The 24,089-nt window shown below is 42.0% G+C and overlaps 1 protein-coding gene across 17 annotated transcripts in view; it reads left to right on the forward strand.

Annotated features, from left to right (window-relative positions):
* Positions 1–24,089, forward strand: part of GAN (gigaxonin) — a 96,024-nt gene that overhangs the window by 60,614 nt on the left and 11,321 nt on the right. For all 17 annotated transcript variants that reach the window (XM_055078885.1, XM_055078886.1, XM_055078888.1 and 14 more), the window contains 8 exons: positions 10,108–10,222; positions 12,325–12,675; positions 14,843–15,060; positions 15,277–15,398; positions 18,985–19,097; positions 20,111–20,260; positions 21,180–21,316; positions 21,576–21,704. In XM_055078885.1, coding sequence (XP_054934860.1) covers positions 10,108–10,222; positions 12,325–12,675; positions 14,843–15,060; positions 15,277–15,398; positions 18,985–19,097; positions 20,111–20,260; positions 21,180–21,316; positions 21,576–21,704 — 1,335 coding nt within the window. The remainder of the gene's footprint in view (positions 1–10,107; positions 10,223–12,324; positions 12,676–14,842; positions 15,061–15,276; positions 15,399–18,984; positions 19,098–20,110; positions 20,261–21,179; positions 21,317–21,575; positions 21,705–24,089) is intronic.

Consider the following 24,089-nt stretch of genomic DNA (forward strand, 5'->3'; position numbering starts at 1 on the left):
GAGAGTGAGCTCCTCCCATCAGACAGCACTGCCTGCAGGAAGATGATACTTTAATGGCTTTAGGTGTCAGGGAGCTCTTCATGGCCTTAATGCCCCCCTCTTATCCTGATCCTCCTTCTATGCAAAACCAAGAACTGCAATGAAGAATATTCAATACAGATGTTCTTTATTTATTACTTACTGCTCACCCATAATGATCTGGTAGGGAAACATGACTCATCCATTTAAAATACTGAGTAAGCCACAGGGGGTAATGAGTGAAGGTGCAATAAGCAGTCAAACCAACACATTACACTAGTCGAGTTGGGTGGGGCTCTTCACATATTTGAACCTTTTCACTTTAAAGAAAAGGAAAGAATAGACCCAGGGAGAGAAAAATCACTGCTGTATACTGTAATGTCTACACTCAAGTACCTCATGGGCTACATGAAAGATGGTCTGAAGCTTTGAGAATTTAAAAAGAAATATATTTTAATAAGTATACATTTCTAAATAGTCAGAAAAAAACAAACAGAACACGTGTAGCCTCCGCCTTGCTCAGCATCGCCCCCGAGAGGGGAGCCTCTGTTACAGCTGGTGATGCTCCATGGACACATGATCCCCCAGCGTCCATAGTTTACGTTAGGGTTCACTCTTGGTGTGTATTTTGTGGGTTTGGACAGACGCATAGTAACATGTATCCACCATCGTAGCAACATACTGACTAGTGTCACTGCCCTGAAATTCCTCTGCCCTAAGATCCTTCTTCGGTGTGGTTTTTCGGAGCTCACGAAGACCAATAAAGGAGGAGGAGGCATCTGTAAAACAGGCTCCCCACAGGAGCAGACGTCATTAGTTGGGCCTCAGTGGGCAAATGCAGTGCTGAGCCCACGCCCGTCTGCTCTTGAGAGCTACCCCGTTTGAGGTGACATGAATCGTTTGAAACCATGTGAGTAATGCCCGTGAATTTCCCTGGAGTTTCTGTAAAGCTTGACTCCTTGAGCATTACATTCTCCTGCATCCTATTTGAGTAGGTTTCCTTGCTTTTATTGGAGACAAGCTTTTGCATCCCAGGGGAGGAAAAGTCACTTAGATGTCTTCTCTGTCACTGTTATATCAAATCCCTTTCAGTAACATCTACCGTGAGGAGGAGGACCAGGACTGATTATCTGGGTTGTTTGTTATGACATTTAGACACACCGGACTTTTCCAGCAATTGGAAGCCAGTTAGAAGAGGATAGTGTATAACCAGCAGAGGACTTTGCTCTGTTACACTTTTTTTAAAGTCGTAGACCTCTTTCATGGATGTAAAACTTTGAATCATACCAGCTTCTTTATTAGCCAACAACTTTTTTCTTATAAAGCCTCTTTTCAGGGCTTCCCTGGTGGCGCAGTGGTTGAGAGTCCGCCTGCAGATGCAGGGGACGCGGGTCCGTGCCCCGGTCCGGGCGGATCCCACGTGCCGCGGAGCGGCTGGGCCCGTGAGCCGTGGCCGCTGAGCCTGCGCGTCCGGAGCCTGTGCTCCGCGACGAGAGGGGCCACGGCGGTGAGAGGCCCGCGTACCGCAAAAAAAACCAAAAAAACGAAAAAGCCTCTTTTCAGTGTTGTCAAGAGAAAGAAAAACTGATTTTGTTTCACTTGTGTTTAAGTTTAATAGAACAGAAAATAAATGCTTGCCCAGAGAGGGTAGGTGATTGGAGGGTAAATGAACTTGCACTGCCTCACCCACAGAAGGCATATTATAAATCCAGTGAAACTGATTCAGTTCCTGGACTTTATCCTCTAGGACTCAACAGAATGTGTCTCCAGAGCTGAGTCTCCGCCTAACTTTTTGGTGTGTTTCAGCAGTTTAGCCCAGAAGTGCTCAGGGGTGGGGAAGCTCTCAAATCACCTTATTTAACCTCTTCTTTTCAAAAATGAGAGAACAGGGGCAGAGGGGGGGAATGTTTTGCCCTAGAAACAGAAAACTGGGGAAGAATGGGATAGGCATGGATATTTATATCTGAACACTGGAGGCCCAATCTTACAATACTCCCCATTATTTCTAGTTTTTTCAGAGTGTTATGAAATTCTCAAAGTGATGTTTTAAGACTATGACAGTTTCTAGGAGAGAGTTTGTAAATTGACATCACATAATAATAATAAAAACAAAGATTTTGTGACTTCCGATAAATTTACATATGACTCTATATCTTCCTGGGGTGGAGATAGAAAACAGAAAAGAAGAGGGAGAGGGGCAATATCAGGGTAGGAGATTAAGAGGTACAAACTGTTATGCATAAAGTAAGCTACAAGGATATATTGTACAACACAGGGAATATAGCCAGTATTTTATAATAACTATAAATGGACTATAACCTTTAAAAATTGTGAGTCACTATATTGTATACCTGTAACTTACATAGCATTGTACATCAACTATACTTTAATTAAAATAAGAAAGGAAACAGAAGAGTTGATTTACTTCCTGATATATATGGACTGACTTTAAAAGCAAAACTATTGGTTATTAACCCTTTGGCTTAGTTTTTTTTTTTTTTTTTAATTCATTAACTCATTCAGTCCAGTTCACTGAATTCTCAGTTATATGTGGCAGAGAAGATAGAAATGATGTGCAAGGTGAGAAAATTCTAGATAAAAAAGGGAAAATACAGAGAAAATGTGTTGGTAGATATTGGGAAAATTAGGGTATTTACTGGAGGAAAGAAATGTGAACAGAATGCAACAAAAACTGAAGGGATGTAGAGATTTAATTAGGGAATGGGGGAGGGGGAAGTGAATACAAGAAGAGGGAAAATAAGACAAGTTTATGAGGTTTCTAAATGAGAAAGGGATGGCAAGCATCCAAGGAATGAAAGAAGGGGGGACTTTCCTGGTGGTCCAGTGGTAAAGACTCCGTGCTTCCAATGCAGGGAGTGGGGGTAAGATCCCTGGTCGGGGAACTAAGATCCTGCATGCCCCACGGTGAGGCCAAAAAAAAAAAAAGTCTTATAAAAATATTGAATCACTATGTTGTATTCCTGAAACTAATATTGTAAATCAACTATACTTCAATAAAAATTTTTTAAAATAGAAAGAAATGAAAGAAGGAAGTAACTGCAAATGACAGCAGGCTGTGAAGCAAGACAGTTTCACAGCAGGTCTGAGTGACTCTTAGTGTCTAAGATGGATAAGGACTAACGGCCAACTTTCACTATATTCCTGACAGACAGATGGATATCAGCCTCCTGAGACATCACCTGCAGGCTGGTGATGGTCTGTGAATTGTCACCTGGCCATGATAATATAAGTACACACGGAGAGTAAGAGTTAGAAGCTCTTGTAGCAGTTTGACAGAATAATTTTGTGTCCATTGAATCTAATGATAAAAGAGATGGGGCCACAGGAATTCCCTGGCGGTCCAGTGGTTGGGACTCTGCGCTTTCATTGCCGTGGCCCAAGTTCAATCCCTGGTCAGCGCAACCAAAAAAAAAAAAAAAATTTAGGAAAGAATTGAGGCCTGTATTTATGTCTTTTAAATTTTGTTTTTTAATAACTCATTCATTTTTTATTAAGGTATACTTGACATAGAACCTATATTAGTTTCAGGGTGTACAACATAATGATTTAATATTTGTGTATATTACAGAAGAGTCACCACAATAAGTCTAGTTAACATCTGTCACCACACATAGTTACAAAATTTTTTTTCTTACGGTGAGAACTTTGAAGATCTGCTCTCTTAGCAACTTTCAGGTATTCAGTACAGTGTTATTAACTAGGCACCATGCTGTACACTTCATCCCCATTACATTTTTATCGTATTTTACAAAAGATTCATCTGAGATACAAAAACACACATGGATAATTTGAGAAGCATCACTTAACCCCTTGCTACTCAGAGAGGTCCGGAGGGGTCTGCGTCACTGAGAGTGTTACCAATGCAGAAACTCAGCTCCCACCACGGGCCTTCTGAAAGCTTGAGAAGCTCTGTGCTTCACACCTTTCCACATTGGATGGATGAAACTATTAGGAAGTTCTTCCTCATATTGATTCTAGCTCTGCTTCACTGTACCTGAGATCCTGCAGGAAAAACATCTGTGACAGCTCTTCAGATATTTAAAGACTGCTGTTAATTCAAAAACTTATTTTACAAATCATTGTTGAGCATCTATTCTGTGTAAACTGACAGGCTGTGTTGTAGGGTTATAGTGATAAAGAGGACTCTGACCCCAAGGAACCTGAGGTTAATAAAGGAGAGAGGAAATGGGCTTTGTACATAAATACCATCATACAAGACAGAACTTGATGGTTCCACAATATCAAGCGCTGGGGAAATTGATAACATGAGGAATTCTTTTCACCCGCAGGGCAGTGAGGGCAGAGGTGGAGCCTGGGGCAGGGCGGGTGAAGGGGAGCCACTGCCAGGCCGGCATTCGAACAGCTCCTAAGAAGATGGCAGGAATTGGACATGCGCAGACGGCGTGAGGGAGAGATCAGAAGTGGGACCGAAAGATGGGAAGTTGGGATCTGAATTTAAACTGTAATCAAAATAAGGTTTTATAATTTAACCCTCAGATATTTAGAGACTTCAAGAGTACAGTGATTCATTTTTCATGGGCTTTGGAAAGGGTCAGACTTTATGGATCTGAAATGGTCAGTGCTCATGTTTAAAGGAGTCTTTTTTTCTGTCCTCTTAGCCATTGTCTGTACCCTGCCATCTGCTGCAAGAAAACCATACTCTTTAAAAGGAAACATTTTTCATTGTGAAAACATGAGATAGTACAGTTGATCCATGAACAACATGGGTTTGAACTGCACAGATCCACATATGCACGGATTTTTTTTCAATATTGCACGGGTTTACTTATACACAGATTAATTGGAAAAATACATCCACGTATAAGTGGGCCCATGCAGTTCAAATCCATGTTTTTCAAGGGTCAGGTGTACAATATCTGTGGTTGGTTGAGTCTGTGGATGAGGATGGGGGGGCGGACTATTGGACTTGTGCATCTGCAGACTTTGGTATCTGTGTGGGTCCTGGAATCAGTCCCTCGAGGATACCAAGAGATGACTGTATAATCATCTTTAAAAAAAAAAAACCAGTCGCATGGTTGAAAAATAAAAAAGGGGCACACTGAATGGTCTCTTTGTAACCCCTTTCCCCGTCAGCCTGGTCCCCCTCCTCCTGCACTGTCCACAGCCCATGGGCAGGCGCAGCCAGCTCTTGTTTGAACAACTTGAATTCTAGGTGGTGCCCCTCTATCTGAACACATTTTAGAGCTACTGCCTTTAGATAGGTGCAAGACTCTGTCTGTATCTAGTCAGGAGAAAGAAACCACATAGTAATTTGAACAAGGACAGTTTAATATAAAGAATTTTTAACTGCAGCAAGAGATTAGAGTAATGAGGGATTGGCTACTAAGAAGTAAACTCTAAAAATTAAAGGAGTAGCTGGTGTACCCAGGGCTGAGATCCAGACTTTATTGGACGGCACACAGCCACAGCTCACCTCATGGCAGAGAAGCCACACTGGTGGAATTTGCTTGAAATCAGCCCTCTGGAACCTGCCAGAAATCTGTCCTTTAAGGTGTCTGGGAAAGCTGTTCACAGGGAGGTGTCTCCCCAGAAACAGTTGACTGCAAAACTGCCTCTGGGAGTTCCAGGGAAAGCTGCAGGTGCTGCTGGCAGCTGTGCACTGCGGGAGCCTATCTAGCTGCAGAACCAGAGCCCGGCAGCAAAACTCTCTCCTCCTGCAGTGTCTTTCCAGCACCTTCCGCTGAGAAGCTTAACATCATGCCAGTTAACGCAGAAAAACTGTTGGAAAGGCTCAGAGCCGTTTTCACAGAGCATACGCAAAGGGTGGACTTGGAGCTGAGAGGCAGTATGTTGATAACCAGCACGGTGACTAAGAAATACAAATAGTCATGACATCCTGAGTGAAACATTCCTGGAGGACGTGTCTGCATACGATAGATTTCAGAGCCAAATATTAATGATTTAGGTGTTATTCTTACTACTTACGGTATTTTTCTCTCTTGACTGAGAATTGACTGAAGTTTTTTTCTTCACGTTTAGTAAAAGCGTCAGTCATGTATAGATACACCTAGGGTGCAGCAAGCAGAAAAGAAATGCCTTTTGAGTAAAATTATTAGCTCTCTAGAAACTGTAGAGGTAGGAATAGCAGATACGGAATATGAGGGGGGAAACAAAGTTGTCTAAAGCATATGTTATATATTCCATCAGTTTTGCCCTCTTAAGACCTGCCAAGGCATCCTGCTGTACCAGAATGAACCAGCTTTCCTTCTGCTGGTGCAGAGCTGTTACCCTAGGGTCATTCTTCACCATTCCTTTCCCTGCTTTTCTGTGTTGGATCGTGTCTTTTTTTAGTCCAGAACCTTCCTCTTTGTTTGTTGAGGCAGTTTTTCCAACAGCATTCTGAGAAGGACTGCATGGAAGATCAATTGTTTTGAGAGTTTGTATAGCTGAAAATGTCTATTCTGTCCTGATATTTGATGAGTAGTTTGGCTGGCTATAAAAATCTAGGTTGAAAATAATTTTCCTTCAGAATTTTGAAGTCATTTCCACACTGCTATTAAAGTTCCATTTGGAAGTACGAAGCCGTTCTGATACCCATTCCTTTCTGTGTAACCTGTTTTTCTTTCTGGAAGCTTATACGAATTTTTTTGTTTCCAGTGTTCTCAAGTATTATGATGATATGCCTCGGAAAGGCGTATTTTTATCCCTTGTTATGAGCATTTACTTGATAATATTCTCTTTTTTTTTTTTGCAAGGGCATTCCTGTTTTTCAGATGTTCAACCTTCAGGACTGATCTTCCAGTTTTCTTACCTTGTGTCTCCTGTTTTCTACCTTTGTCTTTTTTGCTTTCTTGGGAGACTTGAGGTCTACAACTTCTACGACTTGAAGTCTACAAGTCTACGACTTCTACAACTTTTAATTTTGACATTACATTAAAAAAATTTTTTTTTTGTAGTCTTTAAACTGTTGTTGTTGTTGTTCTCTGAATGTTCCCTTTTAGAGCATCCTATTCTTGTTTCATGAGCACAACATCCTCTCTTTTCTCTCTGGGAATGTTAATGAGAGGTTTTCTTTTTTCCTTGACTTTTCATCTTATGTGATCTGTACTTCCTCCAAGTTGACTTTTTTTCTGCTGATTTTGGTTTCTGTCTTTCTTCTTTGTTAGGCATCTGTTGAGTCGCTCAGTTTTAAGAGTGGGGCTCTAAAGCAGAGTTTCTTAACCCATGTGCCCCCACAAAAAAGATGTCATAATGTGTGAAGATAATGATGGTGTCAGCCCTCCAAGTGGCAGGGCAGCATCTGGGGAGGCTGAATCCCCCTGGCCCTGCACACAGCCTCATCTGTTTACCCCAGGGTCATGTTACATTTTCTGCGTGTGGTGTGAAGTGAAGAAGTTTCAGAAGTGCTCCCCACAGTGTGTGGGAAGCTCAGAGCCCATCGGTTGGCCTAGTGACAGTGGGTTTCATTGTTGCATGGTCCACCTGGGTCATTTTCTTGAGGCAGATCTGTGCCCATATCTTTAGATCTTTCCTTTGGGGCTGATCAGATCCTCCAGAAGAGTCATCAGGTTCTCATCTGGAGGATGAAAGGTCTGCCTTTCAATAATTTTAGGAGCAAAATTGAGAAAAAAGTCTGATGGTCTCAGCATTCAATATGTAAACACTCTGTTGACTCTCTCAGTTTTTGGTGCAGTGCACCTACCCTCAGGTGTGCCTGCTGCCCCCCTGTCCAGAGACGCCCCTCCATCTCACACTCTTCAGAGCACGTCACTTATCTCCCACTGGAGCTGGGGAGCCTTACCAAACAGGGCAGAGGAGTTGTGTATCTATGTGGAGCAAGGATCTAGGAACTCCCCTATTTCCTAAGACTTTGTCAGTCTCTTCTTCTGTAATTAGCTCATCCTTCACCCCTCCTTCCACAGCTTCCTCATCCTACCAATTCCGAGCCTTGGTGGGGGGGTACTTAAATGCAACTTAGGGTGTGTCTGAGCTTCCCTCGCTGCTAAATTAGGAATACCTTTTAGATCTTGGGTAAAGTACCTGTTCTCGAACAAGGCACAAAAAGTGTTGACTGTGAAAAATTATTCTTCACATTGTTCATCACCTTAAAAACAAGTGTCACATCTGCCAAAGGTTTGATATCAAGAAGATAATAAAAAACGCCTACACCTCAATATGAGGAGGCACAACTACTGAAGCCCACACACCTAGAGCCCGTGCTCCGCAACAAGAGAAGGCACCACAATGAGAAGTCTGCGCACTGCAACGAAGAGTAGCCCTCGCTCGCTGCAACTAGAGAAAGCTTGCGTGCAGCAAAACCCAACGCAGCCATAAATGAATGAATGAATGAATGAATAAAAAAGAGAGAGACTTGAACTGAACGTGTGTTTCACAGAAGAGGAAACAGAGGGGACTACAGACCTATGAAGAGCTGTTTAGCACCTGGGCAATGAGGGGAAGGCAGGTCACAACCACCACCGGAGACCATACTTCGCTCACTGGTCCGGAGCCTGTGCCCCGCAATGGGAGAGGCCACAACAGTGAGAGGCCCGTGTACCACAAAAAAAAAAAAAAAAAAAAGAGACTTGAGGGACTTCCCTGGTGGCACAGTGGTTAAGAATCTGCCTGCCAATGCAGAGGACACGGGTTCAAGCTCTGGTCTGGGAAGATCCCACATGCGGCAGAGCTACTAAGCCTGTGCGCCATAACTACTGAGCCTGCGCTCTAGAGCCCGCGAGCCACAACTACTGAGCCCTCGTGCCACAACTACTGAAGCCCACACACCTAGAGCCCGTGCTCCGCAACAAGAGAAGGCACCACAATGAGAAGTCTGCACACTGCAACGAAGAGTAGCCCTCGCTCGCTGCAACTAGAGAAAGCTTGCGTGCAGCAAAACCCAACGCAGCCATAAATGAATGAATGAATGAATGAATAAAAAAGAGAGAGACTTGAACTGAACGTGTGTTTCACAGAAGAGGAAACAGAGGGGACTACAGACCTATGAAGAGCTGTTTAGCACCTGGGCAATGAGGGGAAGGCAGGTCACAACCACCACCGGAGACCATACTTCGCTCACTGGATTGTGGATTGGAGGATTAGGAAGTAGGACAGAGATAAATGTCGTAGACTTTGTGGGTCCACACATCCCCTTACATATACCAGATGAGGCTAAAAACTGCTCCAGCTACTCTGGAGAATAAACGAGTATTAGCTCATACTTTGGAGAAGAATGTAGCTTAATTCTACTCCCAGGGATACACCCAAGAGAAATTCTTTTGCGTATCACAAAAGGAGACATATACAAGGATAGTCATAGAAGTACTGTTCACAGTACCAAAAACCTGGAGCCCCAGCCCAGGAGCCCATCAACAGGAACGTGGCATACTATACAGCAGAAAGAGCAAAAGAACGCGTGTGATATGCGGCAAGATGAATGACTCAGCAATATAATAATATTAAATGAAAAAAGTTAGCCCCAGAAGATTACAGATAGCATGAAACACTTTTATAAAATTAAAAATTAAAATTATATATATATATACATTGATTATCAATAAATCTATATATGTTATAGGTTATATATATTTCATGGATACAAAAATAAAAAAGAAAGCAAGAGAAAATTGAATATAGGTGGGATTTAGGATAACAGTTACTTCAGATGGTGAAGCAGAGGAATGAATTGGTGGGGAGGGCCATTTGGTTAGAAGCAGGTTATCGTCAAGGTCCTAGTTTTGGGTGGTAGGTTTGTGGGCTCCTCGTTACATTACTGAAAATAATTGGATAATTAAGTACAGGGAAAACATAAGCCTAAAGGGCCTAGGGTTCCCAAGGTGAAGTAGAGATCCTTGCTCACATGGACCTTAGTGCTTTGGTTGTCTGTTTTGTTTATTTTTTTTAAGAGGTAGCACTCTGAATCCTGGAACAAATGCTTTGTAGTTGAAAGTCATAAAAAATATGTTGCTCTAAAAGTTAACAAACGAAATGTTTTAGGTGTGATTCATATATTGATACGTATCATATACTTTATAAACTGTTTAGTGCATAAATATTTCTAGCTATTTCTATTCTTTCATAGAAATTTTACATTTTGTTTCCCTTTCTTAGGACAAAGTTAAACTATAATCCTCCAAAAGATGATGGATCAACCTATAAGATTGAACTTGAAGGGATATCGGTAATGGTTATGAGAGAGATCCTGGATTACATCTTCAGTGGGCAGGTATGATGAGACACAGAGGAAGGAGGACTGAGTAGAGGCTCCTCAAGCTCAGGGTGAGGGTCTCCTTCATCCACTCTGTGACCGAGCCACACTGTCATCTCCATCTTCTGTCACTGTGTGCTTGACTTGGGTCTCCTGCTGGACATGGCGCCCAAGGGTGTTCTTCCAGGGCTCTGCTCTTGAAAGAAAAGCAGACTAAGTAAGATCTTTACCCAAATCCCAGGTTTTGTTTCTACCATCCTGAGCTCCACCTTCTAGTCTGAGACATGAGGAACATGGGATGCTCCCTTCACTGCTGTCTTTTTGTTTTTTAAATCTCAATTCCAGTCTTGCTTTGTACCCACACTATCGGGGAACTCGTTCTGTCTCCACAGCATGGACGTGGGAGCCTCCTTGGGCGGTGGGGATTATTCTGTAGAAATAAAGACTTCGAGATTCACACCAGTGACAGGCACCTGCGTTGTACTCATGATGCGTCCGTCCTGTTGCCTCAGGAGGACCAACATCCCTGTTCCCCCGCAATCTTGCTTTCTGATTTCCCTTTACTCTCTGTACCCATTTATATTTCTGGGGATTTCATGAAAGCCAAGGAAGAAAGTGATCAGTGGCGAGTGGTCCTTTCCCTTTCTTTGCCCTCCTCCACCCCACTACTCCCCTGTTCACGTGATTTAAAGTGTATAGCATGAGGACACTTAAGGATAATCTTAGCTGTGAATTAGGAAGAAGTTCATGTGCCTCACATCTCATTACGCAAGAGTACGTTTTATCTTTACTCCTTTTGAGGGCTCATGTCCTGCTCTCTCCTTTATTCCTTCTTCCTCATTCTTCTTTTAATTTTCCTTTTGTAAAGGCTCTGTCTCCTACATAAGTATTCTGAGTGTACTGCTTACTTTCTCTAAATATGTTCATTCTGTCCAGAGTCAAACTCGGTGATCGTCATCCTCTTTGAAGTTTTTTATTTCATTTCATGATGTTATCACTTTCTCTTTCCTCTAAACACTAGGTGGTGGGTGTGTGGGAATAAGGTTATGTGTATGATTATTAAAAATAAATGAATTTAAACCAATTTGGGGACAGCCCTTAAAATAGCGGCAATGCTCTTTAGCATCACAAAACCAGGCTTAGGTCCAAACTCTTAGATAAGAGTTTGTAAAATCAGTTCCGTGGCAGTTATAACAAGTTAGAGGAGTGTATTCACGTTCAGGCTTGCATTAGAAGCTTGAAACCTTATTTATCTATGGTACAGAATGTGCAAATTGTGGTAAAATGTTTCTTGCTGCACTTCACTGTGAAATCTCTCCTTAACGCTTCCTAATGGAGGATAAGTACCCATTCTTTCGGAGAGTCTGGACCGTGCGTGATTGTGACAGTATTTTAGGGGCCTGTCTCTTGATGTTGCCTTACTGTTGCGTAGAAAAACTGTGAAGTGGGTGGAGCAAGAAGCATCAATCAAGAAATTGAAGAAAATTAAGGAAAAGTAAATGTTCACAATGATTAAAAAAAAAAAAAATCTTCTCAGGGATTTATTCCAGAAAGTAGCTTTGAGACCAAATTGTATCTTTTGCACCAAGTGCAATGTTTGATGTTCAGAGTGAGGTCCCTCGGGCAGTGTGGCTCTCCCTCTCTTCAAGGGGCCGTGTGGTATCTTCCACGTACCATTTGGCAAAGAAGTGAACTTAATATATTTGGAGGCAGGATTTTCATTAGTTCAGGTGCTAGCATTTAAAGAAATCGCCTTCAGTTTACCATAGAATGCGGAACTTGCCATTTCCTAAGCATTTCAGTCATTTAAGGTTTTTCTCTAAGTATAGAAGCGAGCCCCATGGACAGTTCACCTTGGCAGGGTTATTGGTGGTTCATCTCGGTAAAGGAAGGGAAGAGCTGGGAAAAGTTAATCAGCCACGCGATGCCTATGTTGTCCGCAGGTGCCTTGGTGCCCTCTGACTATTCTTGAAAACAAAGCTGAACCATATGAAATTGCCAGTTTTCAATCATCTTTGACCTGTATAAATGGAGCTTTCATATGGTCCAGCCTGATAGATTAGTGGTTGGGTTCTAAATATATACATTCAAATATAAACTATCTATGATCATTCTTACAGATCCGGCTGAACGAAGATACCATCCAAGATGTTGTGCAGGCAGCAGACCTGCTCCTGCTGACGGATCTTAAAACTCTGTGCTGTGAGTTCTTAGAAGGCTGCATTGCCGCCGAGAACTGCATCGGAATCCGAGACTTTGCCCTCCACTACTGCCTGCACCACGTCCATTACCTGGCCACAGAATACCTGGAGACTCACTTCCGAGATGTCAGCAGCACAGAGGAATTCCTAGAACTGAGTCCTCAAAAGCTTAAAGAAGTGATTTCTCTTGAGAAGTTAAACGTTGGCAATGAACGATACGTATTTGAAGCAGTCATCCGATGGATAGCGCATGATACAGAAATAAGAAAGGTACCCGTACTTTATAGCGTGCTCTGACTTTGCCTTTTCACTTACTTATTCGTTTGTTTGTTTATTTTTAATCCAAATTCTAGATGTTTTATTTTTCTCCTCCAACTTGAAACACTGACAAGGTTGTGATCTAAACCGTAACCTGGAAGACAGCTTCCTATAGCCTCACTCAAGCAGTTTGTTGTTCAGACCAGTCGACCAAAGTCCATGTAACTCATCATATGGCAATGAAAATAGTAATACTTACAAGTCACATGATATCCTTTGAATGTTGTTATTAAGGGGAAAGGGATTTCAAGCTAAGCTGGAGAGTATAGAAATGCACCCTATACTCCTCGTCCTGGCTTTTCGGCATCCTTCCCTCTACGATGGCAGGCTAACCCCTACCGGGACTCTGATGCAGGAAGTGGGGTGAGAAAAGGGCACATGGAATTCTGGCAGAGGGCTGAATTCTGGCACTGGGCCCTCCCTGGAGTGATTGACACCCCTGGAAGAGAAAGTGGGAGAGCATTCCGGAGCTTTCATGGCAATGAGGTTCCAAATAGGAAGGTTCTAGGAGTGACAGCCGAGGAAGGAAGGGTCTTAGAGAATATCAGGCTTGAGATCCACATTGTTACTACATTGGGGGAGGGAGCTTTAACCTTTAAATCACAAGGCTTTAAAGTCTAATATTTATATACTAGAGGCTAGCTCCAATTATATCAAAATAAAGAAATATGTTAGGTTTCCGAGTGGCTTTCAGAATGCATAATTGCATTGTTAATTGTTCTTAGTAACTCTTGACTTACATTTTAATGATCATCTTGTAATTTTTAAATTCTGCAGGCCCATGAGCGTGTCCACTTAGAAACCACATTCTTAGCTTCAGCTCCTTCGTACAATTAGTGTTCTGTTTTCCCCATTGGTGGGGTAGGTTGGGAAAGGAGATAGAAGAGTTTCCGCCTTGCTGCCACCACTGAAGTATCTTCTCTCTGACCCTCTTCTTGCCTTAAAGTGATGAGGGCATATAAGATGGAACGGCTGCTGGGAAACAAGAGGCAGTTCCTCATCCTGTGTTTAATCTGAACTTGATGCTGTAAGGACTGTTGGCTTTTATTACTCAGGGTATAAAAGAGTGTACCTTAAAATGACAATTTCAAAGCCCAGAAAAACTAGTCACCTTATGTACGTAGAGTGCTGTAGTCAGTTGGTTCAAATCTGATGACTGAGCATGAAAAGTATATCATTCAGGGACTTCCCTGGTGGTCCAGTGATAAAGAATCTGCCTGCCAGTGCAGGGGACGCGGGTTCGATCCCTGGTCGGAGAACTAAGATCCCACATGCCGCGGGGCAACTAAGCCTGCGCACCACAACTACTGAGCTCGCGTGCCTCAATGAGAGAGCCCGCGTGCCACAAACTACAGAGAGAAAACCCTCACACCACAACTGGAGAGAAGCCCGCATGCCGCAACTAGAGAGAAACCCTGGCAGACTGCGCACCGTATTGAAAAGATCCCTCGTGCCTCAACAAAGAGCCCATGTGCCGCAAATAAGACCCGACGCAGCCAAAAAATAAATAAATAAGGAAAATACATAAGTAAAATGCCTGAATATGTTTTTTAAAAAGTATATCATTCACATTATACATGTTAGATAATTTTTAACAGTAATTACTGAAGAAATGATTATATAGTACTCAGGATTTTTTTTTTTTTGAAATTTGGCTTTTTCAGATTTTTCTTGTAATGTTAATGTTGATACATGTTCATCATCTAGTTGACCATATTGTATCAAGCTATTCCTGTATATAATGTTTCTATAAATGGGGTGTAACTCACAGCACAGCCAAGTATGTGAAATAAGGCAAATCATAGCAGGGTTCTTCTAAGTTTTCCTGTTGCTGTGGGAACCCTGTAGCGCATTAAAGAAAGCCGCTTTAAACTTCGCAGTGATACGTCACATATAAATCTGAAGTGATGGGTTTTTTTAAGTTAAACTTTTATTTATCAAGGCCAAGGGAAGTAGAAAGGAAAGGGGCCGTAAGCACATTCGAGCAGTACTGACCCTTACCACTTGCCTGTTGATAATCTGACCGTCAATAATTTTAGTCTTCCAGGAGTGGGAAAACGTATATTCTAAATGTACAACATATTCTCCATTTTTCCTCCCCGTGCTTTCCGCCCTCCAGGTCCACATGAAGGATGTCATGTCCGCGCTGTGGGTTTCAGGGTTGGACTCGAGCTATTTACGGGAGCAGATGCTGAATGAGCCGTTAGTCCGAGAGATTGTCAAAGAGTGCAGCAACATCCCTCTCAGCCAGCCGCAGCAGGGGGAGGCCATGCTCGCCAGCTTCAAGCCCCGGGGCTACTCGGAGTGCATCGTGACCGTTGGCGGAGAGGAAAGAGTGTAAGCGTGGCTGTGAGCGGTTTGACGGGTGGTGCAAGCGAAGAGAGATTTCTGCGTGAACAGAAAGTTATAACACTTTTCAGTATCTAAAGCCTAATAGCAATAGATTTTTTAAAATGTTTGAAACATTCTTTAGAGTAGTAAAACTAGTCATAGCTATTATAAGCAGAAGTACATAAAACATATTAACTACTAATCAGTTATCTCTCTCCTTAGTTCACGGAAGCCAACAGCAGCGATGCGATGTATGTGCCCCCTCTATGACCCTAATCGGCAGCTGTGGATTGAACTGGCCCCTTTAAGCATGCCCAGAATCAACCACGGAGTCCTCTCCGCAGGTACCGTGCTGTCATCAAGTTTCCCTAAACACGAGATCAAGTAATGTCATTTCAGAGTTGTGCAGAATGACTCACAGCCTTCTAAAGAAATAATTTGATCATCCCTCTGTGGTGACATTGCCAGGGTGGCTCTAGCTTCCACGACTGTGGTGAGAAGAGTGTCTTCTGGCAGTCCTTATCATCCCCAAATCTTAACTACGTAGCTGTTTTTAAGACGTCACTTGAGGAGCATTTTATTGGATGACTTAACTGATAGAAGAGCAAAACTCAGTGACTCTTACCACCCCCGTTAGCTGGATGATCACACCTGAGACGCAGGACTTCTTTGAGCCGTAATAGCCCCCCATCTTGGAAAGCTGTGCAGTGTAGAATCGCAACATGTAACTTTATTCAAAATAAGAGTGTCACATAAAAGCAGGCATTTCATATGAAACTTGAGAAAATACTGCTTACATTAGTTCTGGCTTAAAGTGGTTTTATGACAGGAAGTATGTTTTAGTTGACGTTTACAAGTTTGGAACGTTATTCAAAGCTTTCTCTCCAGGAGGTGATGGGGAAGGCTGTCCTTGCTGCCTTATCGTCACCTTGGATCTGCCTTGTTCGCTTCGTCCTGCAAGTGCCATTTCACTTCATTCTAATTATTGTTAGCAGTTCTTCTTGTATATCTCTGCTTGCCCACAAACATTACCTTAAAATTTTTAAGCTATGCCACACTGTACCATATTTTAGATATGCCTAAAGCTATGGAATAGAAATGGAATCGTAGGTTCCACAATTATTGAAGTTTTTGTCAATGATAATCAGCTGGATGGAGTGGTGTAGGCAACAGGATGTGGGTCTGATTTCTCTGCTCCTTCTTAAAATTAGCTTCCTTAAGCTGTCCTCCGGTAATATGTACACATGTGCGTAATTTTCACACATGCACGCCTACCACAAAGGTTCCTATATCACTGGTTTTCAGATTTCCTAGAGAGGTTGTTGTTTCAGAAACTTGAAACAATGAGGAGAGGAATTGTGCCCAGTTGTATTCATTGAAGTTGTGAAATGACTTGAGTAGTTCCTATTTGTCCAGCTTGTTCTGTGTTTCTTCTTTTCGTGCCTTTTTTCAAAAAATTGATTGACTTTTTTGTCATTCAGTTTTTTCCCTCTCTACCAGGTTAGAAGTTATATTCTATGTCTATATTCCTTTGAAGGTCACTTTATGTTTGTTTTATTTTGTTTTTTTAATATTTACTTATTTATTTGGTTGCATTGGGTCTTAGTTGTGGCAGTTAGGTTTCTTGGGTGCTGCTCACAGGCTCCTTAGTTGCGGCTTGCCAGCTTCTTAGTTGTGGCATACATGTGAGATCTAGTTCCCTGACCAGGGATCGAACCCGGACCCCATGCATTGGGAGTGCAGAGTCTTAACCACTACGCCACCAGGGAAGTCCCCTGAAGGTCACTTTTTTTTTTTTTTTGTGGTATGCGGGCCTCCCTCAGCTGTGGCCTCTCCCGTTGCGGAGCACAGGCTCCGGACCCGGCCGCTCCGCGGCATGTGGGATCCTCCCGGACCGGGGTGCGAACCCGGTTCCCCTGCATCGGCAGGCGGACGCGCAACCACTGCGCCACCAGGGAAGCCCCTGAAGGTCACTTTTGAATCCACAGCCTGTACTGTTAACAAAGTCTAGTAGTATAAATAGTACATTTATACTCTTATTTTTCACATTCCATAGTCTTACAGTATTAAAACACATGGTTATTTATAAGTAAATATTTACATATATATGTTTATCTGTTTTATACATGTATCTGTAGATAGTGTTCATTTAGATTTATCCACATATTTACCACTTTCTTTGTTTTTCCCTCTTACTCCTCAAACTTTCCGTCTAGGATCATTTTCCTTCTCTCTGAAGTTCATCCTTTTGAATTTCCTTTAATGTGGATCTAGTGGTAGCAAACTCTTAGATTTGTTTGTCTAAAGATGTCATTATTTTGCGTTCATCCTTAAAGGATATTTTTGCTGGGTATAGAATTTTAGGTTGACATCTATTATTGAAGATGTTTTTCCACTGACTTCTCTCATTCCTTGTTGTTAAGTCAGTTGTCAGATCTAAAGCTCTGCCTTTTCTCTGGGCTGTATTTAAGATTTTCTTTTTGTCTTGGTTTTTCTGCCATTTCAGTGTAGTGTGCTTAGGCAACATTTTATTTGAAATTTTACTGTATTTGGAGACTGTTGGGCATCTTGACTGTGTAGCTTGGCCTTTCATCAAATCTGGAAACTTCTTGTTTGTTATGTCTTCATACGTCACCCTTGCTCCTTCTCCTCTGTCTCTCTGCTTTTGGAAGTCAGATCAAACATGGCTAGACCTTTCTACTTCAGCCCCTGCCTTCTACCTTCTTTTTGTTTTCTTTTTCATCTTTTTGCTTCTCCATGTTGCCTTCTCTGTGATTTCTTTTGATGTATCTTGCACTTAATGAATTCTCTCTTTAACTATGATGAATCTGCCGTTAAATCCATCCATTGAATTTTTTATTTAATCTATTTTTATCTTTTTTCCCTAGAAATTCTCTGTAAGTTTTTTTCAAATCTACTATGTCACACTTCTCTTGCCCCTTCTTCTAGAGTTACCTTCACATTTGTCTTTTTTAAAACATAGTGAGCATTGTTGTTTTATCATCTTTCTGATTACTCCAATACTTGAAATTTGGAATCTTTGCAAGACTACTCCCTATTGTCTGCTTCTGCTGGGTCTTCTTAACAGAGTCTGGTTTCTTTGTATACCTGAGTATCTTTGGCTGAATGCCAAAGATTGTTTTATTAAAAATTATTTGTAGGGATAATGTGATGTTTTAAAATCTTAGAATGTTAGAATCTAAAACTTAGATAAACTTACTTTCTTCCCTAGAACTTTTGTGTTTTTTTCTGCCAGTTGCCTGAAAACACTACTAATTTGTAATTACTGTAAATCAAATTCAAATTTTGAGATTTCCTAGATAAGCAAGGAGATTTAAATCTGGCTTCTAATTCTGGTTGGCCTTCATCCTGATGGTTAGAACTTCAGCGAGGCTTTCCTGCCAGAAGCCATGCTGTCTGTGGGCCTGGGATTTAGATTTCTATCTTCTTCATCCCCTCAAAGCCATTAAGAGAAAGGTTGCATTTTTCCCAGATTGCTAAACGCCCTCAGAGCAAAATGGTTTCCATGCATGGTAACCCTCTAGGGCCCACATTTCCCTTCAGTTTTATCATAGTGTCTTGTTGGCTTCTTCTCCTTTAAGAAGACTATTTTAAACAGAGGCTGGGGAACAGAACAGATGAACTGAGATAACTCAGAGTCACTTGCTGACCGTGTGGGTGCTGTCAGTCTTCCTTTTAAGGTGCAGGGTAGTGGGAATCCACTCAGAGATCCCGAGGCAAGTGAAATGGTCAAAGTGACTCACAGATTTGGCTCTATCACCCAGGCTTGGAAAGATCTCGAATCCGTTGTTGTCAGAGAAGGTATCTCCACATCCTATCTCTGCCCTTATGGCATTTGTATTTGACTAGAGATAGGTGTTGAAAACTTACATTTCAACTTTCTTGCATGTCTTCTTTGATTTTTTGCAGAAGGATTTTTGTTTGTATTTGGGGGCCAAGATGAAAATAAGCAGACCCTGAGCTCAGGAGAAAAGTATGACCCAGATGCAAACACATGGACTGCACTGCCACCAATGAACGAGGTAAAATACTGCTTTTGTAATTTGTCTGATGTTTCTTTTTTCCCTTTAGCACTTTAGTTTGCTTTGCATTTGAGTATAAGGAAAGAGGTAGCAGCCTTGCCAAGCCCCCCTGCCTGGTATGCTCATGCCCCCCTCCTGGCTCTGCTCCCTGGGCCTTCCCTCGCTCCCCCTTCTCAAGCCTCCTAGGAGTGCACTTGCTTTGGGACCTTTGCCACGTACCCACGTGGCTCGCTGCTTGCTTCCTTCAGTATTTGTCCATATGGCTCCTTCTCAGCGAGGCCTCCCCCGGCCTCTCAGCTCTCCTGCCCCCTCCGCTGCTTTCTTTCTCTTCATACCACATAGAACCTCCTCACATACTAGATCTTTCTCAGTGGTTCGCACAAACTTTTTGATGATGGCAGCGCATTTTGTTTGTGTGGTCAGCGCTCTCCCTTCAGTGCTGGAGTGGGGCTGGGCACCCAGGAAGTGCTGTGAGTGGATGAGTGTGAAACACATCAGGTTCTGTTGCTCCAGGCAGCCTTAGCCCGGGCCTCTCCCCCTCCCACCCCCACCTCTCCAGCCACAGGCAGTGCTGTTGCCGTGGCTCTTACCTGACTTCACCCATCAGCTGGGGACCACTTGGTGGCCACTGCTGTACAAAGATCATTTCACAGAGCCACACAGTAATAGTTCTCTTTCTTGTCGTGAGCTGTTGTGAGTAAAAAGTAAGGATTCTGCCAGTGAATTCACCATGTGTGCAGTTCCCTCGTTCCGGGAAATTCCTGGACTTGGGTTCTCTGTCTGTTGTGATAGAAGAGTGAGCTGCTAGGGAAATCAGAAATATTTGAGAGAGATGGTTTTGAGCCTGGTATTTCTTTGCTGGAACGCTGGAATATAATGATATTTTTTTATTTTTATTAAATAAAAAATTTTATTTTTTTATTAAAATGTATGGTTTTTATTAAATGTATGAATATCAGCTTTCAATCTGATAGTTGGCCTTTTGTCTACAAAGATCTTTGATGTCTTTTCAGGCAAGACATAACTTTGGAATTGTGGAGATAGATGGGATGCTGTACGTTTTAGGAGGAGAAGATGGTGAAAAAGAGCTAATTTCCATGGAATGTTATGATATTTATTCTAAAACCTGGACAAAGCAACCCGATTTAACCATGGTTAGAAAGGTGAGAACTCTATATCTTGTGATACTAATTCACAAATTGGATTTTAAAGTTATGTTTCTTCATTTCCTAAGTATGCCTTTTAACACAATTGATAGTGTTAAAAGAATTAACATTATAGAATTCTGTCTTTGTTGGTAGCTTGCCTTCACTATTACCGGCCACACACCAAGCTAGGACACGGTGTGTGAGAGAGTTTACCTTGGCGGTGGGCTCTGGGCAGCACTGCTGTGTCCAAGGCCCACGCCTGATACATGCTTTGTGATTGCACTAACCTAGGAAGGAACCAGGCCTCCCAAACCTGTTTTCTTAATCATTGTGCAGGACTGGGGAGAAACATTAATCCATAGGTAGAGAACTGCCATTGCTTACTGAGTAGAATGAAAACAAATGGCTCATGTTAGCTGTCTACAGCTTAGTCTGTATTTCTTTTCCCGGGTAGAGGCTGGAATTTCATCGTCAGGCCAAAGCCTTGTCCAGCGCCCTAGGTATTTTACACCTTGGGTATTGGTACTCATAATATGATCTCTCACTGTGTGTGCCCTTTCAATTGACTTACTTGGGGCAGGAATTGAATGACGTCTTGCTCCATGGAGTCCACATCTTGGACTCTTCAAGTAGTGATGAGAACAGAGAGCCTGGAAAGCCTCTTTAGAAGTTAGGATTATTTACTTTTCTCACTTAGTGGAACAGTATTAGACGGAGTTAATCCTTTTCTGAGGATTAACAGTGTGTGTATTACCTTGCTCTTCTCATTTTTAAAAGCCTCTGTTGTAATATTGGAAGGCACCATACATAGTCTTACTATTAGAAGTCAGATCCTTTTCCAAATATTTGCCAGTGCTCTCTAGCCAAGCTGGTATTTACTCGCCTAACTTTAATAATAAATGTTGCCTCCCCCACTGTTGCTTTCTCCTTTCAGATTGGCTGCTATGCAGCTATGAAAAAGAAAATCTATGCCATGGGTGGAGGATCATATGGAAAACTCTTCGAGTCTGTGGAATGTTACGACACACGGACCCAGCAGTGGACCGCTATCTGTCCACTGAAAGAGAGAAGGTGAGAGAACTTGGATAAGGACTGTGCAGAGCCCCCTTTCACCTGGCTTTTGTTTTTCCCTTCTTTCCAGCTGATCTTTTATTTGACTTGGCATTTGGTTGATATAACGTTAAATTAATAAGCCATTTCCTGAAAAAGGAAGACCCATGTATTTGTGAAACGTTGAATGGCGCAGAGCTAAAACAAGCTCAAGAGGAATTACGGAATCGGGTCGTGAGTTATAAATCTAATACCTGGTACGCCCTGTGTGGCCTTTCAGGTTTGGAGCTGTAGCCTGTGGAGTCGCCATGGAACTGTATGTATTTGGGGGAGTCAGAAGTCGCGAGGACATCCAGGGGGGCGAGATGGTAACCTGCAAGTCGGAATTCTACCACGATGAGTTCAAAAGGTATTTATGAATGGTTTCATGCGGCTTCTGCACCTTTTTCTTTATGCTTTCAGAGGCATGTTTTAGCTTTGTTTAGCTTTGTTTTCAAATTATTTCATTGAATTTATCTATTTATGTCTAATGCATAGTAGATATTTATTCAGTGACTTCGGAAATCTTGGTAGCTCATAGGAAAGCCATAGAAAAATGTTTCTAAAATGTAGATCAGACCTTGGCCCTTTTGATAGCTTTTAGGAGAAAGTTTAAACTCCTTAACTTAGCGGATATGGCCTTTTGTGATTTGACCTATGTCTACTGCTTCTGCTACTGTTCAACCCAGATGCGTCACTTGAGTCCCACTGAGTGACTTTTTTCCTCCAAAACGTGGTATGATTGTCTCAGCTCTGTGCTTTTTTTTTTTTTTTTAACATCTTTATTGGAGTATAATTGGAGTATACTTTATGGAGTATAATTGTAAACAATGGTGTGTTAGTCTCTGCTTTATAACAAAGTGAATCAGTTATACATATACATATATCCCCATATCTCTTCCCTCTTGCGTCTCCCTCCCTCCCACCCTCCCTATCCCACCCCTCTAGGTGGTCACAAAGCACCGAGCTGATCTCCCTGTGCTATGCGGCTGCTTCCCACTAGCTGTCTATTTTACGTTTGGTAGTGTATATATGTCCATGCCACTCTCTCACTTTGCCTAGAGTCTGTCGTAAAGAAAAACAAATACCGTATGCTAACACATATATATGGAATCTAAGAAAAAAAAAAAAAGGTCATGAAGAACCTAGAGGCAAGACGGGAATAAAGACACAGGCCTACTAGAGAATGGACTTGAGGATGTGGGGAGGGGGAAGGGTACGCTGTGAGAAAGCTCTGTGCTTTTGCACTATTCCTTTTGCCCAGTATTTCCCTTCCCATGTTTATCCAGTTAATCTGGTCTCTTCCAAAACTCTGCTTAATCATCACTGCCCAGAGAAAGCCTTCTCACGCCTCGCAGTCTGAGTCAGGCTCCTCAATCTGGGATCCTCTACATCTCTCTCTTAGATGTGATAGAGGTAACTGAAGCTCCTTCAGGACGAGTTCCAGCTCAGCTTTGGGTCCTAGCTTCTGACATCATACCTGGCCAGTATCAGACACTCAGTAGACGTGGTGTCAGAGATGCTTAAAACATCTGACAGGCTTCCATATGTCTTGTGAAGTAGGCAGCATTCTTCCAGCCCCCTCACTTCCCTCCTCTGACACATTATATTGTTGTAACCACCAAACAGCATTGTTATTGCAGTAATGTGTTCAAATCCTACAGGGAAACTGCCGTGCTGAAGTTAATCTTGTGATAGCATTTCAACTGTGTTACCAGAAGGGGGTGCCAGAATATAATGTTCAAGTTCATATTATTTTAGATAAGGGCAAACAATGAGCAGTTGCCAAGATTTTAGAAATATGTATAAATGTTACCTATTAGTGTATTTTAAATTTAGGATATTTGCATAGCCTTTTCCCCCCCTTTTTCCTTCAATTACAGGGGGCAAACAGTCTTAGGAACATTTACTAGACAAAGTGTGAGAGTAGTTTGAGAATGCTTGCTCTGGTAGCGGTGGGGGGCAGAATTTCAAGGACTTTTCTACACTTCTCTTCCATAATATGTTCCTGTGCGGGCTGACTGTTCAAGGTATGAAGTAGTATATTAATTTCTTGCCCAAATGAATCCCAAAACAGTGTGCCCAACCTCATTAACAAGCAGTGGTCAGTACGTTTGGTTTCTGATAAAATATTGTTATAAGCCTTTCTCATAATGACTGAATTACTGTTTGGACAGTGTGAGCTAGAGAGCTATAAACTCGCTTGCTGAAGTAATCAGGGTTGCTTATGGTTCTACCATTTTCTGTCACTATTTTGATTGTATAGGACTTAAATCTGGCTGTAAAGTTTTTTGTCTGCCCTTGATATGCTATCAATTATTAGAACCTTTAGATTTCTATCAGGTTGTCTCATATGAATATAGTTGATAAGCTTCAGATATAAGTATATTACTTGCTTTCAGTTCATAATTGTTAAACATGAGTATTGCTTCTTCCTTGCTATTTAAAAGCACTTCCAAATAAGATTTGTTGTATTATCTTTAGTTTGCTTATATTCAAGCTCTCCAGTGTTGATACACAAACAGAATGAAGAAAGCTTAACTTCTGTTGATATATAGGATTCTTGTTTAGATAACACTAAACACGCATATGACACTAAGTGCCGTGTATTAACTCATTTAATCTTCAAAACAACCCTCTGAGATACAGTTACTCTTTTTATTCCTATCTTGCATATGAGGAAACCAAAATATGGAGAGGTTAAGTAATGTGCCCCAAAACACACAGGTAGCAGGTGGCGGAGCTGGAATTTGAA

Source organism: Physeter macrocephalus, chromosome 17 (genome assembly GCF_002837175.3).
Source record: "Physeter macrocephalus isolate SW-GA chromosome 17, ASM283717v5, whole genome shotgun sequence".
Lineage (NCBI taxonomy): Eukaryota > Metazoa > Chordata > Mammalia > Artiodactyla > Physeteridae > Physeter > Physeter macrocephalus.